The sequence below is a fragment of the Epinephelus fuscoguttatus genome, linkage group LG4 (assembly GCF_011397635.1).
Source record: "Epinephelus fuscoguttatus linkage group LG4, E.fuscoguttatus.final_Chr_v1".
Lineage (NCBI taxonomy): Eukaryota > Metazoa > Chordata > Actinopteri > Perciformes > Serranidae > Epinephelus > Epinephelus fuscoguttatus.
In genome coordinates, this window is record NC_064755.1 from 16,605,410 (window position 1) to 16,625,160 (window position 19,751).

Consider the following 19,751-nt stretch of genomic DNA (forward strand, 5'->3'; position numbering starts at 1 on the left):
CCAAGCCATTAAAACTACTGCATGGCCTACGGAGCACAAGACAAGCAGTTGCAGGGAGGGGAGGAGGAGGAGGGGCTCTACAGGAGAAACTAGAGTAATTAACTAGGAACCCTGGGGCTGCAGAGGACATCCTGTCTCTTTGTTCACCTTCTAATGAACACGATGGATTGATCTGTCTAGTTAGGCCTCGTCCTAATGGTTCCACTCTGATCGTTCCAGTGGGTTTTTCTGACAGGGATCTGACCCGACCTCTCTAAGGCTCATCTCTTTGGTCAGGCTGCAGTGAATAACTACGAGCCAAATGAGAGCATGACATACATGAGACACATGAACAAAGCACAAAAGCACATATTCTCCTCAGGCTCTTTCGGGAAGAGGGAGGCTGGAAGACAGAGGAGAGACAGATGAAATGATACAGGGACTGGGAACCAGTACTGAAGTTTGGAGAAATGCTTTGACAATGCTGATACTCTGTAGAACTCTGGGATAACGTTTGTTAAGGAGTGAAACAACAGTGTGTTTTATGGTCTTTATAAATAAATAAAAATAAGAACCGGCAAGTGAAGATGGTTTTTCTCTACAACAACTATATCTCTATTGCTGTGTTTGTCAGACGGACACCAGCTTTTCTGTTGGAGCAACCTTATCTATTAACTGCCATGAGCAAAGTGCAAGATGGGTTGTTTCTATTGCACTTTATCCGGTACTATAAGGAACAACAACTATACTGTAGTCAGTCCAAAGAATAGAAGCTGGTATCGTTCATGCAGTGGGCTAATGTTAAACCTGTTAAGTCCACTATAAGTTTGTTTTAGTGTTTCATAAATGGTTGATGAGTCCTTCATTATTTCAAGATTTGTTCCACCTTCCTTCGAGCTTGATACTACACTGCTGTACCCCAGCAATTGCGACTATCCCTGTCTGTATTCTGGGAAAATAATCCATATAGTTGTATGTTTTTCAATAACACATTTTTGAGAGATATCACAGAAGCTCCTTTAGTTGCAGCTGCTGCTTTGGAAGCATACTGTTGTGTGAAATCCATTACATCGTGATAACCTCCGGCAATAAGGTCATGTTTTTTTTTGGTTAGTTTTTTTGTTGTTGTTTGTTTGTTTGACAGCAGAATTACAAAACAAACTACTGGCCTGATTTTTAATTCAACTCATGGAAGGATGTAGCACGGGTCAAGGAAGAACCCATTCAATTTTGAATGGGATCTGAACCATGCAGCAGATATAAGAATTATTTTTTCGCTTTCGTTAAAATTGCGAGAGAGGGCATTTGGCCTTGGCGGAATAAATGCTATACATTTTAAAATCCAGTAGATGGTGGTAATGTTCAGCAGTTCCCAAAATCACAGACAGTAAAACTAACGGACATAGTTATGGTTTGTGGACTGCAGACAAGCAGAAGATATTTATCTTGCCTATGACAGCACAACACTTGGACAATGTTCTTTGAAACACAGAGGATCATTACTCTGGAACAACAGTCCTCAATTCCTTAAAATTGTGTCTATCATTACTCTCATTTAAATCTAATAGAAAAAACCCCTGTGCCGTAGTTAATGTATTAGGTATGTTTATGTGTTATGTGTATGCGTCTGTTTCATTTATGATTATTATATCTTCTTGTTTTGTCTGTTATATTCCCATATTTAGGAGAGACATATTATTTGTAATTTGAAATTCTAGAGGGGATGTTTTCACCATATGCTACTTCGGGTTTCCTACCTCTTCTGCACAATCCCTGCCATATTCATTTTTATTTACTTGTTTTTTTTATCACATTGTGTGTGCTAGTAACATTCAAAATTCAAGGTCGGCATTTCAGCTGCTGCCATCTTGGTTTTTTGGAGCCAGAAGTGGTTATATTTGGGTGAGAGGCTGGTGCGGTAGAAGAGCGAGGGCTGAATCTGACTGAGACTGAGGAACCTCAGACAGCCTGTCACTCAACTTTAAGCCTGAATAAAATGTAAATGGATGGTTTATATAAAACACAGTTGTCACGAAGGGGTTAGCTGTAGAGACCACAGTAATTTTTGTACCAGGCTGTAAACATGTTTATTCCTGCTGTAAAGTTGGACATTTTAACATGGGTGTGTATGGGGATTAATCGGCTTCTGGAGCCAGCCTCAAGTGGTCATTTAAAGAACTGCAGTTTTTGGCACTTCCATGTTGGCTTCAGTTTTCAGCGCCAGAGGTTGCTGTCTAGACAGAGCACTCGTTTGACACAATTCTAATAGTTTTCAAATTAATCCACACATATATAGTGGTTGCGCTTACAGATTAGCATATCAAAAAAGATTCGACTATTGGCCTTGGCAGAGATTTGCCCTTCTAGTTACCTTATAGGATTATCTGCAGAATATCAGTGTTATTGTCACCATTTCCCCCAAACTTCAGTCCTGTTTTTCAGCAGTGTACCCCAACTGTAATTTATTTCTCCTTTTCAGTTTACTCCCTTGTTCCTGTACAGCCTTGCTTTCCACTGTACCTACATTTGAATACCAGGAGGAACCGGTAAGAATTTTATTGGTACCTGATTCATACAACAAAATGACGCTGTAAATGGCGGACTGTCTTATAAAGTGTTACCAATGATTTTAACTTTAAGAGAACTGAGAGAACATAAATCATTTCAAGGCTGCAAAGCTGGTGAAAGCAACATGTCGGCACACATCAGAGCCAAACAACATTTGTCTTTAACTAAATTCTGGTTGAAAACCAGATGCATAAAACCAGTTTAAAAGTGTGCCTTTAAATTTCACTCGACAGCGTGCTTTGTGCTTTGGCCAGGGTTCATGGACGCTGTGGACTGCAAATCAACTCTGACACAATGGCTGATGGGACATGTTGTTGCTGAGGTGACTAACGAAGACCAGGATCATGAGGCCTTGAATGAACCACCTCTCTGAAGTCTGCACAGAGTCAAAGGATGCCAACTGGATTTTCTGCAGACTCTGAAAGATATTCAGCTCGCATTAAATCCAGAGATCTTTATCGCTTTCCTTTTTCCCTGATAGAGAAAAAATGACTCAGCAACAAACCACTGCGTCATGTTTTATGCTCTAAATACTCAAAAGCAAATCAGTTTCATTGCATGTATTATCTTCAATCTGTTTGTAGGCTGTTACATATCCTCTAAAGTGGCGGAACAGTCAGTGCCTCATGATCTTCAGCCCTGAAACATTTAGCACCATGACACATGGGAGAGGACAAAGAAGGGGAGATGAGGGACAACATGACTGGTTTTCTCCAATGCAACACACATACAGTAGTTTCTACTTACAAGCAATCACTTCAGGACTAAATATCCCACTAGAATGTAACTTCAAAAACATTGGGTAGATTTGTCTCATATTTCAAAAGTTTGAGATCTTTCTGTTTATCTGATGAGGACAATGTGTTCTCCATTCTTTGTGATTTTACATAACAATAATCCTTCCTTCATTTGACTTTGATCTACCCAGTGTTGAAACAAGAACAGCAGTAAAATAACTTCATCAGCACTGACCTCGCTGTTAATATCAGCTCCCGCGTCCAGCAGCATCTGTACCATGGCCTCGTCCCCACGGACACAAGCGTACATCAACGGGGTCATTCCCTACACAAGCACAGGCACAGAGAACAAGAGCAATAACACCATTTCAGAAGTTAAAGATACACTCCTTTGCGTATTTAAAGCACCAAATAGCATCATCAAGTCCCAAATGGTGCCTGGTCACACATTTGACATTGTGCCACTTACTTATTTCAGCAGAAGTTTCACTTAAACCTGATTTTTGTTTGTTTTTTTACAGAGTTTTACAAAACAAGGCTCTCAACTCTTTCTTTCACAGTTCCCCTCCTGGCCCCTTGAGTCTAATGAGAGTAATATTCTGCTATTGATCACTTTAAAGAATACCATATGAATCGATATCTCCTCTAAGCCACTAGAGACACCAGCAGAGCTTGTCTGACAGAAAAAAATACAGTACTGGACTCTGTATTCTGAAAGTTTCTGCTTAGATCAGCCTCAGACTAAATGTTGATTTTTCCCATGGAAAATCACGAGTTATGCTTGCAGTATTTCCCTGATGATATACTGTACGCGGAGGTGGTATTCATGATATAATGCAGAGCACCTTGGCAGGAAGGCTGCAAGAAAAAAAATATGTCAGAATAAGGGTTTAATATTCATGACTGCCTTCCTGCTCACATGTCTGTACCGTGCTCAAAAGGTGAAGGAGCTACAGTTTACCACGCAAACAAAATTTTCTCTTCCAAAGGCTCTGTCAGTGTAAATGTGCCTGCATATGCATTATTTAATATGTTGACTGTGTCTCTAACCTGCTCACTCATGCTGTTGATGCCATCGGGCCCCAGCAGGTTGACAGCCTGCTTCACCAGGTCTGTGCGTCCACAGCTGAGCATACGGAAGCCCAGGTCCTGCAGGAACTTTGCTTCAGTAGAGGCAGCGTCCAGTTTCCTCGAGGCACAGAAGCAGTCATCCGTTCTGAAGGGTAGAGGCACACAAAGTGATTCACAGTGCAAGCTTACCATTTTGACTCTTTGCAATGCACCATATTTTCCCTGAGCACCTGTCGAGGTTTTTTTTTTAACACCACAGGGAGGGTGCCCATATCACTGATGTGTGAGTTTTGTGTGCCAGTTCAGATATGTGCCTGCTGGCGTGTTTTATGTGCAGAGGAAGATGCTGGATGCACACAGCCTATAGGCAAACACACATCTTACAGCCATACCGGAGCTGACGGGGCTCGCAGTCCACTCCTGGCAGCAGCAGTCGGGCAGCCTGCCGAACATCATCGCTGTCCACAGAGAAGCTGCGTCTGTGTTCCGTGTGGACCGCAGCCACGCGCACCCACTCCATCAGAGGCGGCAGCACCATGAACGGCCTGTGAGGGGAGATAGAGGCACACGCTGTGGCCACCGGAGACTCACGGCTGAACTTCAGTTACACTCAGTACTTAAGTGTGCCCAGGCATTTGCAAGAAAAATCCACCTAATACAGAATTTGCATATGTTATTTCTGAGATCTTTCCAGCTATGGCGCGTGTTTGAGAACAGGATGAACTCCATCTAGGAGATGAAATCAAAGACCAAAAACTAGTATGTCACAGGGAGAGACTCTGATGTGCGAAAATCTTAACTGAGCAAGATCATAGATTAATGACCATGGGTCAGAAATGCAAATTCTGTGCAGTGTGTGTCAGCTATGAAGATTTGTATCTACTAGTCTGTCTTAAACAGCTTGACAGTCTATTCTGCTCTACTCTAGAGACCTAAAGCTTTATGGAGTCATATATAAAACTGTGGGGATGCTGTTAGGGCTCAGCTGGTTTAACTGAAGAGGCCCACATCTACAGTGTGCTATAAAAACCCACATAATGCATTGCAACATATGCATAATGCAATGCAATCATTCCTATGTGCCTTAAAATTCAATGTTATGTGTGTAAGCAATCATAAGGCACAACATGTATCATCATAACACTTTACAAGCGAGTGCAATTGCTCTGCCCCTAATCTGTTTTGCATGGCATTATAATGATGAACATTATGGTGCTGTCTGTAAACTTAATGGATGAAGAGCTGATAATTGCACGCCGACATACAGTATTTACGACAGCTCTTCATCTGCTTAAAGTAAACTAAGGGCTTTATTGATGTTTTGCAAACCTGCTGCGCTGCAGAGCTTAGACGGAGGCATGAAATGACCATCGCACTGTTGATCCTGAGCTAACAGTGAACAGCTTGGGAGAGAAAAGAGGAGATGTGGTGGCACAGAAAGAAAACACAACCACAGTCTCACTGAGAGAAAATCTCTTGAGTTAGGACTCTGGCTCTGCCGGACCCACAGATCCCCACGTTCTGTCTGTCTACCTCTCCTCTCCACTCATCCTGCGTCAGTGTGTTTACTGCATCCGTATGCATGAGGATACATATGCATGATGATACATTTTGACCTTCGTTACTGTACTGACAGCATGTTATGGATATAAATACACCCTCGTATCACTTAGGATAACAATGAGCTGTCATGGACGCATTATGCAAAACACAACCATTCTCTCTTTACTTTATGACTGCAGAAAGCACCATGAGACAAGTGACTGCTGGTGTGACACATCATGAAGGCTGATATCAACGATTACAATAAAGAAGGTTTAAAGAGCGCATGTCAAATCTGACAGTTTCGTTATTTCTTTACAGAATGCATCTTTTTAATCATATGAAGCAGAATTCCAATCACAGCCTTAACAATCAGTTTGGTTTCATGAGTATCTTTGGTTCAGTTTGTCTGAATGTTGCTGATGAAATAAGCTGCTCATGTGTTTTGTATGAGCTGTCACATATCTATGCTGTGTGTACTTGATGAAACTTGGTCTCGTCCTCCGGGATTTACTGTCCGACACATCACTTTACAAAGGATGTCTAAATGCCCGGACCGTCCTTGACACATGCTCAGCCCACATCTGTCACTCATCGTTAATTAGTCACTCATCAACGGCTCTCGGAGTTGACGTGGGGATCTTTTAATAATTGTTTGATCTGCTGAAAAAAATGCAAACCCCTTTTGTGTTCCCCGCTTCAAAGAGGCCTGACCTACAGCTCACGTGATGCCACTGGCTCCACAGACTTCATTAAAGCAGCACACAGCACCTAATCAAGAGGCAAGGAACATATAATGGCGATGCATTCCCTCACAAGCTCAAGAGAACATTAGTTCACAAGCAGTTCAAGGTCTTGCTGTTTCCAATCTCAGGGCTTTCCCTAGTGTTGGCTCTGGTAACATGCCTAAATATGACTAAAACAAACATACACTAATGTGATTTCCGTTACAAATGGTGATTAGAGCTTAAGCAGACTGGAGCATGGACACCTGGGACACACATTAGCTGATAACATTAGCTGCAGCTCCACTGCAGGCGATAAAGTCTGGAGCCCCAGAGGAGGACTGCACAGGCTCAACTGTCAGTACTGGTTCCCACCTCTGCCGCATGCTGACAGGGGTTTCCACCAAACTGCAGGAAATACTGAACAGCTCGTTGAATAGGGGTTATATGGAATATGGAAGAGAAATAAAGCTCATGAACTCTGCAAGAAAAAAAGTGTTTCGTAAGATTGTTAGGACTGTTCTGTGTAGGAAAACTATGAAGTGTCCAAAAACTACGGGATGGAGAATCAGGGGAATTAACACCATGGAAACATTACCTAAGCCTTATGTCATTCACGCATAAGTCACCAACGCAATCCTACAGCTGCCGGCTGATTACGTCCCACTGTGTCAGTGGCGGTAATTATCAATACTGACTGAGCACGCTTGTGTCAACAGTCCCTTCCTGACGCTACTCTGGTCACCCAGAGGTCTCACTCAAGTAGCCAATAAGTTGACAATGCACTGATATAAAACTGTACTTTCCATCCAGAAGAACACATCTGGTGTGCCATTTCAGGGTTGAGCACAGAGAACCAGAAATATAATAAAAGTCTGCAGAGGTGTACAGTTACAGCAGAGCGACTTCTGCACTTCTCTACAGCTAGAAGCACTGGATAGTTTCTGTGACGCAGGGGTGTAAAATGTGGATGACTTAAGAGAGTTTCCACTTTTTCTCATTGTGATCTCATGGTGTTATTTTATTATTGTCCCAGCCAATATTGAAGGTGCAATGATGTTACTGTCTCGCACTGCAAAATGAGGTGAAGGGGTCTGATGGATTAATCAATACCAGATGATTCTATTACTTTGCCTTGACCACCCTGTGTAACAATACAAAACCTCTTTCACAGCTCAAATATGCCGAGAGGTGCAAGTAGACATCTAGATACTGCAGCTGACAACTTTCTTTCTCTACCAAACACAGCTAATGAAAAATCACTTCTACAACTTGCAGGTACTGTGCTATATTACCTCTTCCTGTTACATTTCTTCTTTGGCTTGCTTCTTGTTTTAATGTGAAAAGCAGGGCTGCACTGAATGTCTTTTTTACACTTGAAGCTTTCTGAGGTTTTCAAAGGAAGCTTTGAACGTCTGTTGACAAATTTTATGACATCATCACCCTTGACAAAAAAAAAAAAAAAAAACCCCGATCTTGTTGAGATTTTCACATATTTGAATAAAGCCATTCATTAGATTAGATGAGTTCGACTTTCATCAACTTTCTATAATGAATATAACTCATTCGTTATGTTAACATACATACATATGGCAGCAGGCAGCCTTGTCTCCTAGAAATTACATTTGTAGTATGTTATCTAACTGCCTTCTTATTTACGTTGTGGCAACGTAATTGCTGCATGGATAATGTTCAGAGACAACATTTTATTTCAGGCAACTAAACACTACATTCATGTTCCAAGTGGGCTCCACAAGGAGGTGGTTGGCGAGGATGGCGGATGTACAAAGTGAAGGGGCTAAACACCAGAACCCCAGATATGTGTCCAGATCCCTCTCTTGGGTTGAGGCACCAAAATCACTTTGGTTAAGGTTGAGGAAAGACTGTGATTAAAAGTTGTTGGTAACATTTTAATATAAAACATTATAGCAAAGAATCTTGTCTAAGGTTTAGGCATCAGTTACACTCTGGTTAAGTTCAGGGAGAGATTGAGATTTCGGTTAAATAAGCCTGTAATCACTATGACTGGATTCTGTATTGCAAAATTGGTACCATTCTTTTTTATAATGTTTTTTATAGTCCTTTAAAAGAACCCTTCTTGACCTGGCAATTAAAAAGTTAACTTGTGGTCAGCTGTAAACACAAGTATACAGCATATATACCAACTTTTGAGTTTATATAGCAGTCTATGTATCCAGCTGACAAATGTAAATGCAATATTAACAATATTAGCTCTGTTTTTGGTCTCCTCCAACTTTATATCTGACTCCTTAGCTGCTTAATCCTCCACTATGTTCGCCAGCTAGTTGCTAACTTTGCCTGTTCAGCGCTGAGCAGGTAGTAAGCAGTGGATTTTTTAAGCTTTTTTTTGTCTGAAACAGTGCTGATGAGAGCAGTGAGCGTGAACTGAAACAGTAAAGGGTCAGAAAACCAAAACAATGACCTGAAAGATGCTAAAGTGTTCCATAGAGCCGAGGTCATAATTCACTGTAGGTTTATAGTTACAAACAAGCCTTGTCACATACAACTAAGTGATCCAATGCATTTTCAGTACAAAAATATAGAGATTAGCTGCTTTAAAGTCACTACGTGTCAACTGGTCTCACGCCAAAGTTGTCGAATACTGGCTCTACTTCTGCGAAAAAGCCATCCTTCCACGTCAGCATGATACATCAGCATGACACTGGCGCCTGGCAGTGTCAGAGTGAGACACGGCTGAACAACAACTTAAGTTAAGGGGGTGAAAGTAGGGCAGGCAGGAGGGGTGGTGGACAAGTATGACAATCACCGACCTTCACCCAGGAGGCCGGTGTTCGCTGCCTGTATAAATGTAAAGCCAGACCCTGTTACTTTTTCCTAATCCCAACCATGTGCTTTTGTTGCTTAAATCTACCCATGTGTGCTTGGTTTAAACTGTACATTTCCTGTGAAAACTGAATTGTATTGTGAAAAGAGACAACACAAGTAACAGGCTGAAGGTGACACAGCATTCTAGAACGTCAGCAGTCAACACACCCAGGGTGCCTTGCATGTCATATGTGGACGTGGAAATGCCATGACCAAGCATCCATATGTGACAAGGTCAGAGTGAGAATGTGTAGAAACTGTATGTGATTGGAGCATTGGATTCTGTTTGTGAAACGAGAGAATTTGTGCAGTCTGTTTATGGCTTTCAGCCCTTCATTCTCAGCATCAAAGGGCCAAACCCAAGGGTGTGAATGCGGGTGTTATTTTATGTATATTTTCTTTGTGAAAAAGAAATTATTAAAACTAACAATGCACTGTATTAGACTCTCAACACTTTTTCACCTCTTTACCCTGTCTGTCTATCGCTCTCAGCCCCGAGCTCATCTGTTCCTAATGAAGTCATGAATATTTTAAAAAGGGGCCACAAATATATAGTTTAATTTTCAACAAATGTTCTGTATAATTTCAACAACAGCTGGGCACTGTGGGTTTTAAACAACAAAAACAAAAACAATAGTGAGTTGTGTAGTTGTTATGGACTATTTTCAGTTGTGGATTATTAAACTTTGGGTAGGTTAGGTGTTGAGAATTTTGAGCTCCTCTTTATATTTTATTTACTCTGCTTCTCACCTCTCTGTTTGTAAGGTAACCTTCGAGGGCTCCACATTGGGGTTCTCCCACTCCATCTGAGGACAGTGCATGAAGTAACACAGCGTGTAGATGGCCTCAGGCGCCCAGTGGATAACACTGCTCTTCTGGTGGATCGGCGTCCCGTTGCTGTGATTTTTCATATACAGCGGCTGTAGATAGTGCATGGCCCGCGACACCAGGTCACCTACACACACATATGAACAGGGAAACACAATAAGAACACGAACAGTGACAAAGGACTTCATGTGCAGGCACGAGGGTGAAAAGACAGAAATATTTTAAGCACACAGCCTTTAAAAAGACGTTGGGGAATCATCCTCATTCCCTCCAGTCCCCTCAGAGCTCAGCCTGTCAGGGGAAATCGAGATGTTTCCTCGCACCCGAGTCAGGAAAAAGACAGGGTTCATCCCAGTCCTTTCTGTGCAGCTCACTGGGGGAGAGCAGGAGAATAAGCTCGCTCAGGACTGCACTGTGTGGAGAATGAATATTTATGGATAAACATTAGCTACTCCAAGCTATTTCCTCTGCATAATTTGTCAGTACTTTAAGGTCATCCAGTTGAGCTTGAAAAATCAAAGCTTGAGAGGCCTCTGCTAATAAAAAATTTGAATATTCTCTAGGCAGGTTTAAAAGAAAGTAAACAGTTCTTGGAAAAGCATGTTCAGCCACTTTTTTTATACTTAAGGGACAAAACAGACTGCCTTTTAGTGCAGCAAACTCAGCTCACCAAAAATCCAGAGATGAATTTGAAGTTTCTCTCACAGCCAGACAGTCAAGCCAGAGTCCACTTCAAGACAATGTTATGACTGTGGCACCTTAGTTATTGAGTGGCAGAGAATGTCCACCATGTGTTATTACAGCACAAACTCAAATCCCATTTCACTGACTGCTGTCAGATTTCCGTCGCTTGTCCTTCCTGTCTAGACCCACTGCACTGAGAAAATGTAATGAAATTCTGAAGCGGGGTCGATCTAATAAAAATCCCCACTCTGTATCACACTGTTCGGGTCAATTTGATACTATTCAAGGCAAAAAAGTAATACAGCATGATGGCACTTGGCTCCCTGAGTCTAAATGAACTATACTGTATGTGTGTCTATACGCTACACAGCAGGAACAAACAGTCATTTCCATGGACAAAAGGGTTTGTTTAGCATCAAAATTGCACTATTTGACGCCTGCCAAGATTCCATTTAGCCTCGACAATGTGAGAGGCGAGTGTGAAAAGGACGCCTGAATGAGGGAAGAGCATTCATGCAATAAAGCAGTCAATCTCTCAGCTGTCCTTTGGGAACAGTGGAGCTGTGCTGATAGAGAACTGCGCGCTGGACAACATCTACTGATGCAATGAGCAGGAAATATTACGACAGCAATGATTACCTCTTGTGCAAACTTTAAGTTAAGGCTCTCTGCCATTATCTGTTACTCCTCCTGCATCTTTCCCTTAATTGTACCGGCGGGAATACAGATAAGCTTGTAACAGTGCCCTCTTAGGCTTGGTAAAGGGAGCTGAGGTGGTCAGCAACAGCCAGTTCTCATGTCTTATTTATGCTGGCCTGTGACATTTCCCCATGCCGGCAGAGGATGCTGGCAGGGCTGAAGAGGAAGATTATTTTGAACACAGAGAGAGTGCAACAGTAGCGAAGTAGCAGCAGCTTAACGCATAAAGCAAGATTAACGCCGCTCCTTCAGCAGGTGTACGCAGAAATAAGTGCTGAATAAGGATTAACTCGTTGTTTTCGGTGAGCGTGTATCAGCACAGAGCTGCAAGGGTTCTTTGTTTTACCAGAAAGGAAAAAGGACGGACAGAAGTACAGCAGTTTTATAAGCTCAAAACGTCAATAGCCTTTCATTATAAGATTCAAGCCTTTAATCAATACCTCCTCTTGGGTAATTAATTCTTTATGCTAACAAGAGGAAGGGAGGTGGAGGACACACACAGCAGATCCGGCTCCTCAGGTATCTCACTGATTACCTTTAAGCAGTGGGGCAACGCTCTCTTTGTTTTCAGAGCTTTAAAATCCCCTTAGAAAAGCAAAATCACACAAACATGCCAGTCTCCTGCGTATAATGGTACTGCTTTGATTTAAGAGGGATTTTATGAGAGTTGGCACCTTTAAGGTCAATAACCGGCAATGCAGCACCCACATAACAACCAAACTGCTCATTACTTCAGAGACTGTGAAGGCTGTTAAATGTTTCATAGTGAGAGAGAAAGTGTACTCTTTGGAAATGTAGAAATTAACTCTCATTTCTGACGGAGCAATTACGCTCAAGCCCTTTATAGGTAAATAAATACGCAGTAACCAGCTTTCCTTTGGGTATTGATGAATGGAGGCTGGCTGCACTGTGCAGCTGCTGCCATCATCACCATTTCTGTGTTTCAATTATTTGCTGCTATGCGGCCGTGATTACATTTAATGGTCGCCCGTGGCCATCCTGACTCAACAAGATGCTAAGCTATTCTTGCCGCTATTAGTTTTGTCCATTTGAAAGCAGCCGGGGCTTTTAACCACCAACTACCACGCATATCAGATAACAAGGAGGGCACAAACACTATCTTTATGGAGCTGCTCCATCTGAATCCGCTGCTGTTAATGAGAAAAGACTCAATGAGAATGAGAGGAAAATACAAAAAGAAAAGAGAGAGGCAACAGTTTAACAAAATCGACTGAACTCATGCTCTTTGACTATAAAACGTTGGGGTTTTAATGTCGTGCTTGGAGTGTAACTCTGACTAAGGAGGTCTTTCCTCATTATTACCCACTTTAACTTTCAGACTTCATGTTATAAAGACTGAGGAGTCATACACTATAATCTGTGGCAGGAACAAGCACACAGCATCCCCACAGTAATCAGGACAGGTTAGTTTGCACAACACAACACACAAAGTAACATCACGTGATGACTCTTTCTGTCAGAGGTCTCTGGAGGCTTTATTAGAGGAGGTATGTATGGTATCTACTCAGTGGAGTGAGGAGGGAGATGTGATGTTCACCCTTGTTATGTTCCACGTGGGTACCCTTCATTTTTCATTCTAGACACTGAAGAACTGTCGTAATTTATTCTATGTATCGCCCCCATTGACTGCATATTGCTTTTGTCATGTGAGGCTTGTGTGACTTTGGTGGATTTCATGTTTTAACCTCAATTTATGTCATTTTACATCAAAGTTTAATGATTTAGTTCCACCATTCAGCCTATCAATCAAACCCTGTTGCTGTACACGAGATCAGTCTTGACCAAGGCCACTTCTTGACCGCATTTTTACTTGATCTTGTCTGCGTCTTAGACAAAAAGTATTCTGAATTTTATTTCAAGACCAGTCAAGATCACAACTGCAGGGATATCATTAAATTATCTGTGTAAAAAAGAAGTGTTGATAAAGATGATAAAGTTAATTTCAGCTTCTTAGGGTTTGGTTATATTTGTTTGCACATGGGAAACAAAGGGATTAATAAAAAAAAATTCACATCTGCATCTTATATCATTAAGACAACATCTCATGGCACACTTACACATACACACATATACAGCTCTGTAGATACAACATGGAAATACAAGAGGTGAATGAAGAGGAGTCTTTATTTGTTTTCTGTGGGTGTTTTTTGGAAATGTGTTTCAGATTAATTTTGGGAGTGCCTACAGTTTGCATGTTTCATATTTTAGTGTGGCATGCAGTGTGGGAATATTCTGGTCTTTACTAAGTCTCAACCCCTCAAAGCATTTTTTTTTTGTTTTGTTTCTTTTTTTAAATTGGGGTTTTCAAAGTTAAAAAAAATGTGGAAGTAGTATAAAAGTCAAATTTCTAGTAAAAATTTAGAAAATATTCAGGAAGTCAAAAATCATTTGTCATACATGTATAGAAAAAGACACAAGTTTGCAAAATATAATATTTATGAGTAAAGGATATCATTCTATTTAACGTTCTATTTAAAAGAAGGGAGGGGATCTACCTTAAAGTGGTCTATAAAGGGTTGCCAGATCTGGCAGGAGTTTGTTTTCACACCCTCCTAAGCAGAATTAAATCTTTTCCAAATGCAAGTGGTGCATTACATCCTTCACAAGGGCAGAATGGGCAGGAGCCTGTGCTTGCTTCCAATTTAATGATATCAATCTACGTGCTAGTAGGGTTACAAATAACATCATATTATGTTGGGAGCTGGTTAACACAAGATCAGAGCCTTTAATACCCAAGAGTGCGGTCAGTGGATCAGGATCCACAGGTCCACCCAGGATGTCTGATAGCCACTGAAAAATATTTTGCCAATATGTTGTGACTCTTGGGCAGTGCCAGAACATATGGGCAAGTGAGGCTGGTGATTGGCCACAAATTTTTTGATAAATGAAGTCGATGCAATATTTTGAATACCAAAATCCACGTCCAGCACAACCCCTCAAAGTTCTGGCCTTGTCTTAGTCGCTATTCACTTGAGTCATCACTTGGTCTTGGTTTAGGTGCCGACTACAACACTGCAATCAAAATCACCATCACAAAACAAAAGACATGTTATTATGAAGTCCTAAAAGCCTTGTTCCATCAAATTGTTCCATGTCCTAAAAGATTCTGCTCCTTTCATTAGATATGAGGTATTCAAAGTAAGAAGCTCTGACTGCTGCCACACAACAAAATGATCTCTGAAAGGTATTACAGCAAGTGTTGACGGCCATTAGCAGTGTCTTCTGTTAGCTCTCGGCTGAAACATTTACAGGAAAACAGCTCTGATTCCATCACACTACACCTGAGAATAAAGCACAAGATGAAAAGCATCACATGAGACAAAAAGGAGAAAGAAAGATCACAATGTCTGAGCTCCAAAAGCCTTGTGCTCTATGTCCAATAATGATGAATAATGAAGTTCAAAAGTGTTTTTTAATCAGCATTAATAACTAATATTGTATGACAAAGTACCCATTGTGGAGTCTATGTCTCAAAATGAATTATTAATACCTGCAAATATAATCGCAGGTAATAAAATTTGCGAACAAGGTTTGAAAAGGCCAGAATGAACATGACAAAGAAGTCTAAAATCCAGCCGCAAGTTTCTATTAGTGAAGCTGGAGCTGTTAAAGCAAACATACAGATGTGAAATGCAGTTTTTAAAGTTTTACAGAGTGAAACCAGAACTTGTGATCTGGCAGCTCAATGGGTTTTTGCTTGGTTGAGGGAAGCTGTAAATGAAAACACACAAAATCCGTGATTGGACTCTGTTTCTGTTTTCTACACAGAGAAATATTTGTTGGCATCATCTGAACAACTCACACAGTTTGCTGGTTGGTCAGGCTGCCAGATTCACAGTGGATGAATCCCAGATTAATACCTTGCAGCAGAAAGTTAAGAGTTTTATAGTGACATCTGAAAGGCTATGGGTCTGAAAACCTAAAGGGATTTGATATTTGACAACCCTGAAACATTTAGGAAATACTGAATCTGACCTCCATATTGTTTTATAGGAGAACAGGAAGTGGTTTTGTCTACCTTGTGAAGCTCAGCATTAGTTCAATCAGGAAGAGTTTCTTTTTGCCTCATTCATTCACAATGCTGCTCACTCCTTAGTTAAACCAATCAAATTTTGCTGTGATCTCTAACAGCCGATCATGATGCTGCTGTCAAACTTTAAATCTGTTCTCCTCCCTGCTGCTGTCAGGAGTCATTTTAAGTGAAATCATTGTGCCCTTCTCCACCCAAGTCTCCTCTATTCATCATATCCAGTGCCCAGGTCCAGCCCATCAAAGGCCCACTCCTCCTAACATCCAGATCTGCAGCACCCTTCTTATCTCTTCACTCTCACCACCACTACCAGCATCTAGCCTCCATATGTGGGTTCCCTATTCTACTACAGCTTCACCACCCCCTCAAAATATATGACATCACAATTGGGTCTAATTGCCAAGGACTATTCACATTTTGCATACCTGTGTGCACAGATAAATAAATATTCTTCAGAATTCAGAATGAATCTCTCCTGATTGAAATATTTCCAGCAGATTAGAGAAGTAGTTGGACATTTTGTGAAATGCCCTTATTTGCTTTCTTGCCATGACTCAGACGAGAAAAATGTTACCACTCTCATGTCTGTGCATTAAATATGAAGCAATAGACTTTGTTACATTTGGATAGACCCGAGCTAGCTGTTAATCCTGTTTCCAGTCCTTTTGCTAAGCTAAGCTAACAATCTCCAGGCTGTGGCTTCACATTTAGAGTACAGACATGAGAGAAGGAAGAAAATATTTCACAAAATGTCCGATTACTCGTAAGAAAGGAGGAGGTTCAGTGCACAATGCTGTGTGGTTTGAGGCCAAATGATGCGTCAACCTGCACACAGAGGTCACTACCGTTTGACCTTGCATCACTTTGTGGTGGTGGTATTTCCCTGCTGTGTAGATTTACATATTTATGGAGAAAGCCTACATGTATTGTGTATGCTCCACAAACAACCCTGTGCGGAACATGTTTGAAGCAGGACTTTGTCCGGCATGACTGAGTGATGGTGACACACCAAGAGTCCTAATAATTGCAGTATTTGCAGGACTGTCATTTCAAATATGCTAATTTGGCATTTTGGCAGGAGAGAAAATGAGAAAATACAAAGAGGTAAATCAGTGGCAAACCTCTAAAACTGAGTCTAAATGCCAGCCCAAAAGACTGTCCCTGCATAGGATGCAAATCTTACTGCGCTACAGCGGTCAGCGTTATTTTATTCCATGAAATGTATTCCAGAAAATCAAACTCTTATCTGTGTTTCTCTGCAACCTGTCCATCTTTTATTCTTTTTCTGTCTCCCATCTTGCTCTCTTTCAGACACACTGCATGACGGGCCGATGGTGCAATCATTGCCGGCTCTTCTGCTTTTCTCAATTATTAAATTTTTTTTGTTGGCTTGAGCCGTGTGTGTGTTTGCAAATCCTATAGTTATTTACAGAATTCCTCTCCAGAGCTGATAACATTACCACTGGACTAAGCTCTGCTATTATCCATCGGCTGCTCTGTTGTCTCAGAGTGTTTGCAGTGTCAACATTACAGAAGGAGTCCTTGCTTGACCTCATCAATACAACATGGACAGTGGACTGGCAGAGTGCGGCACCCCACTCCTCCCGTCTCACTCCTGAGAAAACACACAGTGAGGAGAATTGGCTGACTTGTTTATTCTGATGATAAATGTTTACACTAGATGTACAGAAAATATTTTTCCAGCCTTGTCATGACCACAGAAAAAGACTCGACGACCCTTTCTCAGTTGTTTGTCTTGAGGATTTTTTTTTTTTTTTTTTTGGTCAGAAATATTGTCATTCACATCAGGAGCTAATCTGTGCTTATGTGAGTGAATTTGTTATTCTACTGTCAGAGAACACTGCAGCACTGTTTTCTGGAATGGGCTGCACGCAACCGAGAAACAAAACTGTTCATCACTTCCAATGAGCATCTTGATTCTATGATTAAGTCTGATTATATCAAAAGAGTAAACATGAAGTTATGTGCTCAGTGGTTTGCAGTACAGCTTGCCACTTCATATTTGTCGAGGCCTTATGAAAGTTTGTCATAAAGTTTCCCACAAACTTTGCTGTGTCGAACTGTTGTGTATTATTATTTTGGTGTGAATGAGGACGAGAGGGTAAAAAATAATCATTACGTAATTTCTCTACTGATGCAGAAAAGCTGTTATCATTATATAAAACAGACTCCTAAAGCCGATGCAAATTACTTCGTACTGTATAAATGTATTCAGAAACCATTCAGATGCCCATTATTCTTTGAATAATGAGTACATTGTGAATGGACAGACATTCAATTAACATTTGGGAGGTTTGTCAAACTTATAAGCCTAATAAATAGCTCTGGTTCATTAGAGCTGCTCTCATTGACAGTGAACTGATTCACATTATTCAAATATGCACATACGCATGCACTGCAGGATTATGATACAGTGATGCACTGATAAAGTCGGACAGTATTTGTGCCTTGTTAAACATCACATTATCATATCAGCCAATAATGTCATCCAAATCACGCTGAGCTGCACACCTTCAATAAAACCTGCTATAAAAATGCTTGTAATTTATTCCTTTATTTATCAAAGACCTATAAAAATGAAGACTCTACAGCCATGCTAGCAGCTCTGTGAGGCTCTATGCTAACCATCTTATATAAGCACGTCTGCATGCTAACATGTGTTAGCACTAAGCACTAAATGAAGCCGAGGCTGATGAGGGCATAAATAGCTTTGCAAGTATTTGTTTATAAACCAAAATATTGGTCAAATGGAAATTTAAGCCAGATGATAGGGTTAGATTAAAATTCAGGGGGTTCATTAACTCATCCTGAGGGGAACATGAAGGCATGTTTGAGCTAGATGAAAAGTCAGATCCCCAAAGTCATTGGGATTCATCCAAAGGGAACCAAGAATGTCTCTACAAAATGACGTCCTAATCTATCTAGTGTATGTTGAAATATTTTACTGGATAAGAACAAACTTTGGCCTGCTGATGGACCTAAAGGAATGGTTAGGGCGATGACTAAAACCATTAGAATGTATCCTCTGGCCACTATGAACATCTACACCAAATTTCATAGAAATATGCCTAATAATTGTTGAGGCATTTTACAAACTAGAATTACCACCATCAGTGTCACCAGTGTCCGACCGATGTCTCTCCTTCTGTTCTTTAATTATGGCATTGAGTAATGGCCAGAAACATGTTTCTGCAGAACATTATGATGTCACAGTTAGGTTGACCTTTGACTTTTTGGATATTAAATGGCATCCCTTCATTAGTTTATCTTACTAGATATTTATGTAAAATTTTGTCCCACTTCACATAGGTCAAACGCAAACCTACCAAAATCTAATTGGTTCATCAGTGAGTCCACGTGGATGTTTAAGCCAAATTTGAAGAATCTTGCAATACTGTGTTCCTGAGAATGGGATGGACATACAGGCAGACAACCCAAAAATATAATGCCTTCGGCCATGGCTATCACTGGTGCAAGGGCCTAAAAACATAAATTTGGACCTCATGGTTATTCTAGAGTAAAAGTAGCTCACCAAACTAGAGGGAGTCATCTAGGAACCATGAATGTCCTTCCAAAATTTAGTGCCGATCCATTAAGTTGAGGATATTTGACAGAATAAATGAAATGTTTTACTTGCTGATGGTGCTAGAGGAAAACTTAGGGGGTCACCAAAGGATTCATCTTCTGGATCAGTCATCCAATAGCTGTTGAGATAGTTGTCTGAATGTGGCTGATCAACAGACTGTCACAGGCCTTCCAATAATGCCAACCCTAGAGCCATGCTGCTAACATGGCTAAAGAGCACTCTCTACAATTGAAAGTGTAGTGATGGATCAATGTGTTTGAGAGCTAGAGCTCTGATTCTCTGCCCCAGCCCTACTTGGCCTGACCCAACCCACTGGGTTCGGGCCAGGCCGGGCTGTAATTCCCATTATTGCTCCCAGGCTCGAATCGGGTCGGGTTCTCGCCAGTTTAGCTGTGTGGCTTTTTTGTTGTTGC

The 19,751-nt window shown here is 41.1% G+C and overlaps 1 protein-coding gene across 2 annotated transcripts in view; it reads right to left on the bottom strand.

Moving 5' to 3' along the window:
* Positions 1–19,751, bottom strand: part of btbd11b (BTB (POZ) domain containing 11b) — a 106,091-nt gene that overhangs the window by 10,773 nt on the left and 75,567 nt on the right. For both annotated transcript variants that reach the window (XM_049573406.1, XM_049573408.1), the window contains exons 3-6: positions 10,220–10,424; positions 4,748–4,900; positions 4,335–4,500; positions 3,520–3,609 (exon numbers count right to left, since the gene is read on the bottom strand). In XM_049573406.1, the coding sequence (XP_049429363.1) occupies positions 3,520–3,609; positions 4,335–4,500; positions 4,748–4,900; positions 10,220–10,424 (614 nt within the window). The remainder of the gene's footprint in view (positions 1–3,519; positions 3,610–4,334; positions 4,501–4,747; positions 4,901–10,219; positions 10,425–19,751) is intronic.